General features: G+C 36.1%; 1 protein-coding gene across 2 annotated transcripts; it reads left to right on the top strand.

Annotated features, from left to right (window-relative positions):
* Positions 1 to 12: 12 nt before the first annotated feature.
* On the top strand, positions 13 to 14,284 carry LOC110381581 (UBX domain-containing protein 4). Of its 2 annotated transcripts, none has more exons than XM_064042237.1 (11): positions 13 to 255; positions 3,615 to 3,752; positions 4,371 to 4,496; positions 4,965 to 5,192; positions 6,195 to 6,370; positions 6,947 to 7,051; positions 7,578 to 7,673; positions 8,211 to 8,490; positions 8,898 to 9,025; positions 10,873 to 11,041; positions 11,571 to 14,284. In XM_064042237.1, exons 1-11 carry the CDS (start codon positions 174 to 176, stop codon positions 11,810 to 11,812), a joined length of 1,770 nt encoding a protein of 589 aa, XP_063898307.1. In that variant the 5' UTR covers positions 13 to 173; the 3' UTR covers positions 11,813 to 14,284. The 2 variants fall into 2 exon arrangements, with proteins under 2 accessions (XP_063898307.1, XP_063898306.1); XM_064042236.1 differs by having other exon boundaries at positions 6,944 to 7,051.
* Positions 14,285 to 14,918: the final 634 nt, after the last annotated feature.

Genomic DNA, 14,918 nt, shown 5'->3' with positions numbered 1-14,918 from the left:
TGCAGTTTCAAGAAAAAAGAACAAAAATAAACACGTCAGCTGTCAAAATTTGTTGTGTCATGTCGTTGTAATATTTTTGTAGAAAACCAAACACTGTGAATTTGTCTCAAATAGAATAAATAACGCCCATAGTTTATAACTGAACTAGAAAACTACCGCGAGGTTCAACCACCATGCATTGGTACGGGGGCAGCATCGCGGAAGCGGTGACATTATCGAAGCAAAGAAATGCAATTTTCGTCGTTTTTGTCGAAGGTAAATCTTTTATTTCTTATTAAAATATCAACAAAAACATATTCCCGATCTAATTATTAAGAAAACAGCTGTATTTTCAGCGATTTTTTTTGCAAAAATGTAGGTCAAATCGTATGTCAAGTTTAGGAGGTTAAAAGGTAAAATTTTGACGTCACATTGAAGAGGATATTGAAATGTATATTTATACATATTTACTACAAATGTTAGAGAAAACAATCGGTCATATACACGAGTAGGTACTTAAAACTCAACCAAGCGAAATAAGCATCTTTCAATTAATCGCTATGTCAATGATAAATTCAATTTTAGTATATTGATGAATGTTTATGTATTTAACTAGCTTCCGGCAGCGATTTCACCGTATAGTAAACTTCTACTAAATTGTAGCCCATATTGTTCCTCAATAAACAGGCTATCTAACTGAAAGAAAACATTTTAAAAATAACACCTTACTCTGAGATTAGCGCGTTCAACGAACAAAGCTTTATAACATGTGTTAGTATAGATTATGTGAAACAGTGCTCAAACATTTGCATCATTGTTGGTTCCCTTTTCCTCAAAATATTCAGCAATACAAGCCGCTTACTTTTTGCCTGCAACCTAATCTTAATTTCTATGTTACAAATTATAAATAAAAAAGTTATATTTTCTTATTCTGTTGTTCATCTCTTAATGAGAATATTTCAGAAGATTATTAAAATATTCCAATTTTCTTCCACCATAATAAAAAATCTTTCATATTATACATAAAGAAATCAATATAAAATAGGCCAGATTACTAGAATGTTTTAAAACTAATTAGCTACTTGAAATTGAAAGTGTCTTGATTAGTCTTGAATTAAAAACAATGCTAATTACTTAAGCTTACAATAGAATTGATCAATGTCTAATAAGACGATGTTCCACACCTTTTAAATGAAAAAGAGTGAAAAAGCCTTCTATAAGTCCTATGTCCCTGATGAGAAATAGAGCAATTCAGCTTTATAATCATCATCTGCCTAGCCTTTTCCCAAATATGTTGGGGTCGGCTTCCAGTCTCACCGGCTTCAGCTGAATGCCTATGATGAATACTCTTCAGTTTTACTGTATCGGCATATTTAAACCAAATTCCATCTTAGAGATATTCCAAATACTTCATGTTATATTCTCAAAGCTATCACATAGTTATGTCTTTTGAAGTAAAATTATCAAATCCCAAATACTTCATGTTATATTCTCAAAGCTCATATAAATGCAGTTTTTATGTGTGAACCAAATAAATTATTATTATCAAAACAAACATACACCCATAAAAGTGCAACAACCATAACAAATACATACTTAGATTATATAACCAACTGGATAGTTCACAAATACCCACATTAGCAAGCCGATGAGTCACTACACTGCTTGCACGCTACATTGCCAACTGTTCACGTTTGTACTTAGATTGTGTAACCAACTGGATAGTTCACAAATACCCACATTAGCAAGCCGATGAGTCAACACTACACTGCTTGTATGCTATGCCAACTGTTCATGTTTGTACATAGATTATGTAAATAACTGGATACACCATGGCTCTGCCAATGGTACAGATCTTGTATCTTACAAAAGCAGGTGACTTACAATCCTTACTAAAACGTTTTGGCATTTCTGAAGCTCAGAATTATTCATGATGATTATAATTTATACAATGATGATTTGCATGAGTATTTTTGCACACACAAGTAGCTCACCTGCTCATCATCTACATAGTCTTTTCCCAACTATGTTGGGTTCGGCTACCAGTCTAAACCGATGCAATGAGATAACTGAGGTAACTAGCTGGCTGCGGGTTGTTGGACTGCGGGTTGTTCGCGCGAGTTACCGCGAGTTACCGCGGCCCTAGTACATAAAAGGCCTATGACGGAACACGATGGATTTTTAGTCAGTAAAAGCCTGTCACTCCCTCACTGCTGCTAACCCACAGCGGGAGGGATTATTTGATGATTTTTGACATAGTTAAAAAAAGTGATGAATTATACTCATGATGATTCCAGTAGCTTAAATAATCTAAGTGTTTGGCAAATGGCCACTGCAGCATCATTGTAAGAAAATTGGCAATTGGCACCTCTGGCCGTGACAAAAAACATTTTTATTGGTTCAAACTTGCAGTTAGTTTGTTAAAATTAACTTTGGTTATTTTTGGTAATGCTGTTTTTAGTTTATTTTGGGTTGCTCTCAATTCTAAGTTTGGTTTTATGAGGTTGGTGGCACTGACAGATTTAAAAATATGAATGCTATCAAAGCCATAATGCAACTTGATATAAACAAAATGTAGTATATTTCCTGTGTATTTTTGACAGTTTGCAGTAAAAATATGTATTTTGCTCTTGGGTAGTGCCCCAGATATTCTGAAGAACCACTGGTATCTTAAGAATACTTTCATAAATGAAACTTCACTAGCTAAGCCAAGAACTCCTTCCTATTAAATGTATATTTATTTAATAGTTTATCTACACAGTTACTCATATAGATCTGATCACAGACAAGCAGATAAAATAGAACAGATTAGAAAGACACAGCTTATTTCTTTTGAAATCTCTCCCAGAAGACCTGTTGTGGGAGAGTTAGAATAAAAATAATTTAAGATAAAGTCTGTAAAAAGAAAACCAGATATAAATGTTTATACCAGATGTAAAAATTTATAATTATACTAATACATATAATGTAGGTAGATACTATACTATATGTAGGTACTATAATATAAATACTTATAAATCACTCAATTTAGATAATGATCTAAAACCCTTGATAATAATATTAAACGCTACCTGTTACTAAATGATGTCACCCCACCCACTGCACTAAAATAACTTTGTATGTCATACAAATAATGTGTCATGTTATATATTAAGTTCATTTTGATTTTAATCTGGTCTTGTTTTATTTTGGTTTGCTTTTTCTATACATATGAGCTTTAGTTCATAATAATAATGAAATCCAGGCTGATTTTCGGCCCTGGCGGCTTTTCCAGAATTTGATCAGCCATGAGATCAGGACATGTTAATTTGGATATGCTCTTGTGCTTAACAAAAATAAAAACTTATTTTTACAATTGTATTTAGCTGATGCCAGAGGTTTATTTAGGGCACTTCTTCTAGCACCTTGGATAAATAGCAGCCTATATATTAGTATGAAATACAGGCTATATCACTGGCAAGTTTCAAGAACAAGCATTCCTACCTACACACTAACTTTTGCGTCAATAATATAAGTGAGATTGAAACCTTACTATGTCATAAATTAAGTTTAAACTGCCCTTCACCACAAACTTGCCCTAAACCAAATAAGACCTTATTTTCTTAACCAATAAGGTTCAAATTTCCCCTCCTCAGGTGACAACGACCTCTCAGCGGAGATGGCAGCCACGATAGACGACAGCGTGGTCCTGGCCCGGCTGTCGGACCCCGCCAACTTCTTAGCGGTCAAGCTCAAGAGCGGATCCGCTAACTATACGCATTTCGCGCAGATCTGTATCCTTTTTGAGAATAATTTGGGTTGAATTTAATGTTTGGGAAAAGATTTATTTATTTATCAGATAGTTACTTTGCCGGAAAGCGGACCCCGTCACAAGACGAGATAAACGCTAAGAAGAAGAAAATAAATAATTACGTTGCCCTTACAGATAACTTAATCTAATTCGACACAGTACATCAAATATGTGAGAGAATATATGACAAATGTGTGTAAGATTTTGTGAGAGAAGACATTTTGTGGTGGATGGTGGTGTAAAAGTAATAATGCAAATCTTATTTATTTATATAATTTATGTATTTATTTAACATTTTATGTACATAGTGGATGGCACAAGAATAAAAATAAAACAATCAAGTACAAAGGCGCTGCTTATTGCAGTTTTAGCAGGCAAATAAATGATTTGACTTTGACGTCTATAGTAAGTTATACATAAAGGGTGTCTCAGGGACAGTGCACTTTTTTAAAGCAAGTATTTTATGATACACAACTATATCTATATTTTTTTTGTACTGTACAGAAGACATGTTCTGATTATAAGAATAGCCGCCGTGGTCGAAATCGGCTTTGGACGACATTACTATTGTGACAAAAATTTTCTTAACACCACAAATCAGACCAATTCGTGCCAGTTCCTTCTCTATTCTTCATAGGCAGGAACGGCACGCCGCTGGAGGTGGTGTGCGCGGGCGTGCAGCCCAGCAACCTGGCCACCAGGATAGACAGGATCCTGGAAGAGCATTGTAAGTAGATGGCATCGGTCAGCAGCCTAGCTCTTTCCTAAATATGTTGGAGTCGGCTTCTAGTGTAGGCCGAAGCTAAGAACCAGTGTGCTACATGAAGCGACTGCAAATGTAACTTCAAGTCGGTTACCCAAGCCTTTTGATAAATGCTTGCTCTGTAAGTTTAACTAGGGTTCTGTACGCAAAGAGTTAAACAGGCCTTATTGCTAAGACTTCGCTGTCCATCAAGAGGCTGTATGTCACAAGCCCGGATAGTTCGGCAGTTGTTACAGACGATGTGTAATTGTAAGAATCACTAAAACAAAATATTTTCTAAGCCGTTTGATCGTGAGTCCTACTCGCACTTGATCGGATTTTATCCCTAACATTAAGTGTTATATTTATTTTTTATTTATTAAATTATTAGCTATTTATTGAAGCTTGTATTTATTTACGTATCCTTACTAATGTATAACACATTGTCCCCAGTCAAAGACAAACAGGCATCCCCAGCAACCGTCCCCGCGCCTTCAACATCATCTTCCAACATCCTCGAGGACTCTTCAATGGAGGACCTGTCCTCCGACAGGGAGCCAGGGTTCCCCCCAGTCAGGGAACTAACTGCCCCCAATATTAGGGAGCAAACTGTCAGCTTTGTGCAGACTGAAAGTGCTGCTTTGGCTCGGCAGGCGGAGAAACCGAAGGAGTCTGATTCAGGTTAGTATACTCAAAAATAATCATCATCATCATCCTCCGAGCTTTTTTCCCAAACTGTGTTGGGGTCGGCTTCCAGTCTAACCGGATTCAGCTGAGTACCAGTGCTTTACAAGAAGCGACTGCCTATCTGACCTCCTCAACCCAGTTACCCGGGCAACCCGATACCCCTTGGCTAGACTGGTGTCAGACTTACTGGCTTCTGACTACCCGTAACGACTGCCAAGGATGTTCAATAACAGCCGGGACCTACAGTTTAACGTGCCATCCGAAACACAGTCAATGGTGTCTAAGATATACTTAGAAAGTACATACAAACTTAGAAAAGTTGCATTGGTACTTGCCTGACCTGGGATCGAACCCGCGCCCTCATACTTGAGAGGTTGGTCCTTTACCCACTAGGCCACCAAAACATCTGAAAAATAATTATTCTAAGATAAAAAAGTAAAAATTTTTCTAATTAAACTATCTTTTAGATTACCAAAAAATATTGGAAATTCACTTAGATATATGGCACTAGCTTTTGCCCACGACTTTTTTCGCGTGGAATTACGGCAGATTTTTGATATAACCAATAGATAGCGCTGTATGTCCAGAATAAATTTTATTTTTATTTTTTGTGTTAAAAACTATCCTTATGTCCTTACTCAAGTTCCAAACTATGTCTGTACCAAATTTCACACAAATCGGTTCAGTAATTTAGGCGTAAAGAAAAGACAGACACACAGAGTTACTTTCACATTTATAATATTTGTTTGGATTAAAGATTGAGAGTGGGGCTTGTGGCGTCATGTGTAAGTAGAAATAGAAATAGAAAACTTTATGGTATGCAAATAAATATGAATATGAATATGAAATTGTCGTGTCGTATCTTCGTTGTTATTTGTTTGTAAGAAAAAAGAAAAAATACGTGTCCAGTGTCCATTATTAAAATAACTTTAAAGACGGACTTACTATTATTTTTGCCTATTGTGGTACTCAATAAAGTTTTTCCTCCACTATCAGGCTCACCTCGTGCGAAAATCCAGAAGATAGAATCAGAACCAAGGCCTAAAACTCCAGAACATGAGATAGTGTGTGATGGTGACGTGTGTGTGCGGCGGCCCAGGAACAAGCCCGACGAGCCGGGGCCCAGCCAGGCCCCCACGCCCAGCCTGCCCCATGCACCCGTTGATGATAAGGTAGGCTAGCTGTAGGCTACAGAGTATATAGCGTGTGTGTGCGGCGGCCCAGGAACAAGCCCGACGAGCCGGGGCCCAGCCAGGCCCCCACGCCTAGTCTGCCTCATGCACCCGTTGATGATAAGGTAGGCTTATAGTTATGACTGCCAAAGATGTTCAAATGATAGCTTGGAATAGGCCCATCAGCTTAACGTGCCTTCGGAAGCAGCGGATCTAGGGACAGCCCTTAAATATATCCTAATATGCTTTAACAGAGAGTACATATTATGGGGAGTTTATAGAGTAAGCACTAAGCACGTATGGAAGTGCGTAGAGGTCTAAAATATATACATACATATATATAATATAGCTTAAAATACATATAGGATTTGATACAGGAGTATATAGCAGAGAGAGACACATAATTTAGAAAAAAGTAATTTAATTAAGAAATACGTGTGACGTCACAATCCGATCACATAAAAATAAGATAAAATATAATATGTTTTTGTTGGAGTTTGAGGCATGCTCACAGTGACAACTACGGTATATCCTGTCATACATACAAATACCTATATTTCTTTCTCTGTTTAGCAGGAGATCCCCAGCTCAGAGAGTGGGGGCAGCATTGAGGAGAAGATGGAGAGAGCCAAGGAGCTCATCGAAGCCAGGAGGCGGGAGAAGGCTGATAAGGAGAAAGAGGTATATTTTATTGTATTAAAACTTATTTATATAGTTCCACTGAGTAAAGTTTATGAGAATGTTTGTTAGGTACATTAAAATTAATTAATGCATGTTGATGAAACTGGTCAGTTTATGAAAATTTGTACCTAATACCTTACGAATGAATACCAGCTTCTTCCACCAGTAGTTTTACCTGCATCCCGTGGTGACTACCTCACACACCAAGATAAAAAGTCTACAATACTAGTTTTTCAATTCAGTCCAATAGTTCCAAAGATTAGCGCGTACAAACTCTTCAGCTTTACAATACTAGACAAGATTACCAGATTTTTAAATAAAACTTCTTTAACGGATTTTATCGCTTTTATTATTTAATGCCGACGTTTCGGATCTTTGACAGGATCCAGGTCATAAAATGAATTCAATATAACCGCGATAAAATCCGTAAAAGTAGTTTTATTTAAATGTCTAATATTAGCGTAAGTATCAGAAATCAATAGATTACCAGATACCAATAAATTCACACTTTCTCTCTCTCTCCCAGTTGGAGAAAGAGAAAGAGATGGAACGTCGCGCGGCCGGCAAGGGCGTCGCGGAACTCAAGAGGTGGCAAGCCGACCAGGAACTTAAGCAAATACAGGTGATATTGTAGTCTTATTTTATATTTGTCTGCTATTTACCAACTTTTCGTTTGACTTCGGAATGTCAGGAATAAATTAAACTGTTCTAAATTATGGCAAATTCTGATTGCAGAATGACGAATTTTTTTAAGGTTCTAAAATTATGTTTAATTTTTAGCTATATTTTTTAATTTTTGTTTTCTTATTATTTTCTTTGAGTCCGATACGAAATTGTAAAACTGGAAAGATGACCCTGACCATGCTTCTGTTCCTATAATGGCCACGTCGAATGAAGAACATAGTCCCTCTTTACCTTAAATTATTTTTAACAAACACGTATTTGTTTCTTTTTCGTAACAAATAAATATCAAATTCAATATATTTTAATTTGTGTTACGTCACTCCTAGTTACCAATTTTTTACGTAGTTGAGACGTCACAAGACTAACGTTTTCTTATATTTTTAGTTGTCTAAATTAAAGTATAATTATTGTTTTATTCTGTTAACACGTATATTTTTATAACTGGTTTTATTATATACCATGTTTCTGTCAACAGGAAGAGCGTCGCCGCGAAAAGATGGAAAACAACCTAGCCCGTCAACGTATTTTAGAACAAATTGCCCAGGACCGCCTCGAGAGAAGAGCACGAGACGTGACGCCCACACAGGCACAGCCTTCCCTTCAAGCTACACCTAGTGAGTATAGTAGCACCTCCTTCCCGCAGCTGGGTAAGAAGATGGAGAACAACTTAGAACAAATTGCCCAGGACCGCCTCGAGAGAAGAGCACGAGACGTGACGCCCACACAGGCACAGCCTTCCCTTCAAGCTACACCTAGTGAGTATAGTAGCACCTCCTTCCCGCAGCTGGGTAAGAAGATGGAGAACAACTTAGAACGATTACGATTGCAATACGATTGTAGAGCAGAGTATAGTTATCGGCATGGATATTGAGCTCTCGGCGGAAGAGTGGGCGCTTTGTGCGGTATACACATAAGGCAATAAACCAATAAATCGCTTCTGCGCAGGTGAAGGTCAGGGCTCAATATCCGTGCCGATAACTATACCCTATAGAATAGATAGACCAATGGCAGTCCAATGGAATGGTATTGGAATACGATTGGTCTTGCAGTCGGCAATTGCAGTTGGTAGCTGAAATTCAAAACATACCTTAACGTTTTTTAGTTAATATTTTGTCTGTTGTTGTGTTGTTTTTATTACAATTTTTTTTTCTTTAATTTCCAGCTGCCGGCGACGGCGGTTCTCGAGCTCGCATACAGTTCAAGTTACCCGACGGAACCTCGCATACAGCACACTTCGACGCCGACGGCACTCTCGCCGAGGTGCAGAGATATGTGGCGGACAATCTGTCGGTAAGACACATATACTGTTACAGCGTTTTTATCGTCCCGCTGCTGGGCTGCGGCCTCCTCTCACACGGAGAAGGATTGAGCATCAATCACCACGCTTGCTCAATGCGGGTTGCTGATTTCAGACTTAATAGTCCAGGTTTCCTCAAGATGTTTTCCTTCACCTTTTTATCAGCCATTGGTGTCTAAGATATACTTAGAAAGTACATACAAACTTAGAAAAGTTGCATTGTTACTTGCCTAACCTGGAATCGAACCCACACCCTCATACTCGAGAGGTTGGTTCTTTACCCACTAGGCCACCACGACTATATACTAGACAGATATACATATGTTTTTTTTTTATTCAGCTGTCCAACTGCTTATTAAAAGCCTTAACGTTCTATCTATCTGTGTCTTTTTGTCATACATGTTGCTAATAAAAGTTAAAATCTGCAAGCAAAAAATTTTCAGGATTATTTGTAAGATAATAAAAATACACAAGGTAGACCCCAGGGCTGATCCTGCACTAACCCACCCTGAGCTAGTTAGTCCTGAAGGAACTTTCGTTGTAAAATAAAGACATCAAAAATTGCTTTGAGATATACTATCTCGTATTACATACAAAATACTAACAGTCTTACTTATAAACGTGAATTAAATAATAATTTATACTTAATGGGTGTTTACGAAAAAATCTTACTTATGAACGTGGCTAAACTAAATCATTTTCTTAGCAATGTCTTAAATGAGCTGTCAAATTAAGTAGCCTTACACCCTTGTTTAACCCGCTAATTAGCAAAATGGCTGGATTCGTACCAGCTGATTTTTCATTTCCGGTTTATTGACAGCTCAACTTTTTAATTTTATATTTTACGGATGCCATTGTTGCCATTACACAACGTTTTGATGACAAATATTTTTTTAAGCTACCAACATTGCGGTAGTGTTGAGAAATTAGTATCAGTCTTACTTATAAACTAATAAGTTATACTTAAGGGGTGTTTAAGAAAAAATCTTACTTATAAACGTGGCTGAACTAAATCATTTTCTTAGCAATGTCTTAAATGAGCTGTCAAATTAAGTAGCCTCACACCCTTGTTTAACCCACTAATTAGCAAAATGGCTGGATTCTTACCAGCTGATTTTTCATATCCGGTTTATTGACAGCTCAACTTTTTAATTTTATATTTTACGGATGCCATTGTTGCCATTACACAACGTTTTCATGACAAATATTTTTTTAAGCTACCAACATTCCGGTAGTGTTGAGAAATTAGTATGTTTTTATGTCATTATCTGTTCATTACTTAAGATATGCTTAAGCAACGTTTATAGGTCAAAATAATTTAATCACTACTTAAGGCTTTAAGTAGTAATTAGGTAAAACAATGCTTAGAAGATGATTAGTTGATTTTTATAAGTAAGGCTGTAAGTTTTTATGGCATTATCTGTTCATTACTTAAGACATGCTTAAGCAACGTTTATAGGTCAAAATAATTTAATCACTACTTAAGGCTTTAAGTAGTAATTCGGTAAAACAATGCTTAGAAGATGATTAGGTGATTTTTATAAGTAAGGCTGTTAGATGCCACGTCATATACAGTTAACTTTGGTACATTATTTTATTTTGAATTTTCCGCTACCAAACACCTTAATTTTTAAATTTAAATATGAGTTAAAACAATAGCCGTCATACCACAAAAACGTTTAAACGTCTCTTGAACAATTGTCTTAAAAAATGCCTGATTATGGCGTTGAAATAAGGTCCGTTTTGCAGCCACACTTTTTTTAGACAAATGTTCAAAAAAGTTTAAGTTTTTGTAGAAAAGGCAATAAAAATCACAATTCATTAATATTTTCTCCCACAGTTATCAACATCATCGTTCGCGCTATGGACGGCGTTTCCTCGTCGCGAGCTGACGGAGGCGGAGTCCAGCCTGCGCGGGCTGCAGCTGGCGCCCTCCGCCGCCCTGCTCGTGCTGCCGCGGCGCATGACGCCCGTCGTCGCCAGGCCGACACCCGTGTCTAATCTTATCAGTAAGTGTTACACAGTGTCACCCACAGGCAACAGTATCACCCGTCATAGCCAGACCGTCACCCGTCATAGGTAAGTGTTACTCAGTTTCACCCGCGGTAACAGTGTCACCCATAGTGGCCAGGCACTCACTCGTGTCCAACCTTATCCGTAAGTAAAATAAAAAAAATATTACTCAGTGTCACCCGCAAGTAACAGCACTCTATAGGTGTTGCGAAGCCGTATGGCACCCGTGGTGCCCAGGCCGTCACCCGTGTCTAACCTCATAAGTAATATTTAGTGTCACCCACGAGTAACAGTAATATACTGGCTATGTAGACCGTACGTCATAAGCAAATTACTCTGATCATTGTTTGGCATGAAGCTGAACTGTGGAACTATTTGATCAATATTTCTTTTTGTTTATTTATTTTTTCTATTTGTGTTTGTCTTGTGTTTTTTCATCAGCTTAAAATATACAGTTTCCGGATTACATCTACCTAAATCATCAAAAAAGACGAATTAAAACTGTTTTTTTTTTCTCTTCCACAGCATTCTTCACGCAACTCTTCACAACCATGATCCTAGAGCCATCACAGCAACTATTCATCTGGCTCCGCACCCGCCTATTCCCTCCCCCCGCTCCCCGCGCCGTCAGCCCCCAGTCCGGGGCTCCGTCAGCTCCGTCCGCCCCCGGAGCCCGGCGCCGCGGGAACATACACCGCCTGCCCAGCGATCGAGCCCCCGACGACGACAATAATACATGGAACGGTAACTCTACACAACAAATGTAATGTTGCCATGTTTAAAATGTTCTTTTGGGGTTACCTGTGAAGGTACTGAGGAATTTGAGGTTGGTTGTGTTTGGGATTTCATGTGTCGGATGGTTAATCGATTTGATTGTTCAATCGAATGATCGGATGATTAATCGATTTTATTGTTGAATCGAATATTCGGATGATTAATCGATTTGATTGTTGAATCGAATATTCGGATGATTAATCGATTTGATTGTGCAATCGAATGGTTAGTAGATAATGCTGGCGAATTTTATCGATGTTTTAATCTAAAATCTTCATATAAATTCATATATTTTAGGATGCATCTTTATTTAAAGATCATAAAAAACTGCATCCATCTGTTACTTATGTATTCTGTAATCCACGCCGGTAATAAATTGTATTAAAATTTTACCAAAGCAACATGATATTTCAAACATATTCATCCTCAAATGTATTCAGTAACTTTGCAAGTACCCTTTAGGCGATAGTTCGCACTGCGTCATATAATTTCAAAATTAATTCTTATGATTATGGCGTAATTATTACGAACTTTACGTCATTTGGGGTGGTAAAAATCACCCATATTTATAATTGTACCATTCCTTCTAATTTGCCATTTTGTGGCAACACTGTAAATATGTCCTAGTGCGGGCGACACTGACTCATTGATTAGTGTTCCCATCTATGTTCTTAGCACTACATATTTTGTGTGAGATTGACTGCACACTTACGACAAAATCGCGATTTAAAATCGTTAATAACTCGCGTAGATATTTCTTAAAAGTCCGACAAGTTAAAACATTAATGTCTTAGGTTTAGACAAGTGGCATTTTGAAAAATATTTAAAAATAATAGAATTATAAATGAATGGAACTGACATTATCTACATAAATATCATATAACCTATTTCAGCTATGAAATGGTTTCGTCTCTTTCTGTGAAACTTACAATAACTTTTGACAGAAAAGGACAAAGCACAGTATAGTAGCTTGTATAGGAATAAGTAGCTAATGTCAGCTCTATACATTTATAATTCTATAATCTAGCATTTGTTTTGAAAGCTTGTCTAAACCTTTCTAATTCTATGTACAGTCTTAAGGCCATTCCCAATAATTTATCTATCTATCAATTATTTTGCTTACAAAAGACAGAAATTCGACATTACGTGTATGGAGCTAATTTCAAAATTCTATCTCTGATAAGCGAATTAATAGATAAAATATAGGGACTGGCTATTATACGAATTTCGAAATCAATAAAATCTTTCACGTAACTTATATAATATTTTTAGCATTCATTTTAACTATCTAAGGGTTGTAAGAATACATTTTCATGGTTTTAAATGGTGCTATACGAGTATTTGAAAGGAATAAAAAATGGGGAAAAAATGGATGCTAAAACTATAATATCCGGTCAAATTCGCCATATTTTTGAATGATATTATGCAAGTATACCTACTTATTAAAAATAAATAATACCTTAATAAATGAATTGAATTGCATTACGGTTTAAAGTTCTTAGCAGAAACTCTGCAGACTTACTAAAATCTCTGCAGGCTGACTACAACTCTGCAGTGTTACTTAAAAGTGATTTAATTAATTTGCATAGCAACACACAAGTGTTTAGATTGTGCTTCTTAAGATTTTGACTGCAATTATTTTTCTAGTTAATACGATAAATATTCGTGTCACAGTTTCTCTTATAATATCTTAAAATTGTGCAGTTGTTCAATGCTATGATTAAAATTCCAACTGACGTTCTATTGACATTGACAGCTGTCAATTTGAAGCATGTGTCAATATCATTGATCTGTCATTGTATTGAACAACTGTCAATAATTAGAAAAACTGTGGTTTTTCATCGTGTACGTTATCTCTGCATCATATCACATAAGATCATAATAATATTACTCTCAAAATAAACTTAATTTAAAACATAAAATACCAGTGAATGGAGTTTAATTAATATTACCTACCGTAGAATAAAATTGTTGACAATTAAATGAAATATACTATCATTTCTTGTCTTTAATATTACTATCAAAACTAAATGTATAAATATTTTCTATGTATATATTGACCAATGTTTGAAATGAAATTAAAAATTTACACAATTTTCGGAGGTCCCAAAAAAAAATTAAAAAACTGTTGGAAAACTAAAATTTTCCTTCATTTTGTTTTCAGCTACGAAAAACGGGATAATTCTTTTATTATTTATGTTACTAATTATGTTTCGGAGTGAATAAATTAATGGAAAGTATAGACAAATTCAGTGTGACATACGACCTTTTTGAATCGATTGACATTTACGCGCCAATAAATCCAAAATGGCGTCGGCATTTTCAAATTTCGAATGCTATATTTGTCTATGTCACATTGAATGTGTCAATACTAAAAATAAATAGGTTTTCTAGATTAGTTATGAACTATTATCAAATTTTCGTTGTAATTTATATTTCAAATAAATATTTGTTGAATACCCACAGTTGGCTTGTTTTATTTTCTTTTATTAATTTTTTTCCTAAGCCCAATTATAGGCACTTAGAACAAAAAGATACTACTACTCTACTGTCAAAATGGTTACTAACTTCAACGTCTGAACCGATTTTGATTAAACATGTATAAAAATCACCGCTGATACAATAACTTATCTTGGCAAAGGCACTTTAAAAATAAATACCTAATATTTTACAAAAAATATCTAACTTTTTACCTATCTAATTTGACAGTCGACAACACTAACCAAAGTATTTATTCATTTATTCGAATGCAGTAGAAAAAAATTCAAACGAAAAGTACGTTAAAATAATTTCAAATGTCATCTCACATAAGTAAGATTAATATCGATATCGTGACTAAAATGCATTCAAAAATGCCCGTTTTCACCAACAACCTCTTAATTTTGCGTTTTGAAAGTTTGCTGTCAATTACTGTGAAAAACAATAACAGTAATTAGTTGCATAACTTTGAATTCTTGAATTTTATTTTTAAAATCAAGTAGGTATAGATTATGTTCAGCTGTAGCGGTAGGTCCGTGGATGGATGACCATCTGTGTAAAAATGTTATCCTGAGATTCTTTGTAACGGCGTTTTTGAGATGTTACAGGTAGTTAGAAGCC

The sequence above is a fragment of the Helicoverpa armigera genome, chromosome 27 (genome assembly GCF_030705265.1).
Source record: "Helicoverpa armigera isolate CAAS_96S chromosome 27, ASM3070526v1, whole genome shotgun sequence".
NCBI lineage: Eukaryota > Metazoa > Arthropoda > Insecta > Lepidoptera > Noctuidae > Helicoverpa > Helicoverpa armigera.
This window is presented reverse-complemented; position numbering and strand designations above follow the sequence as displayed.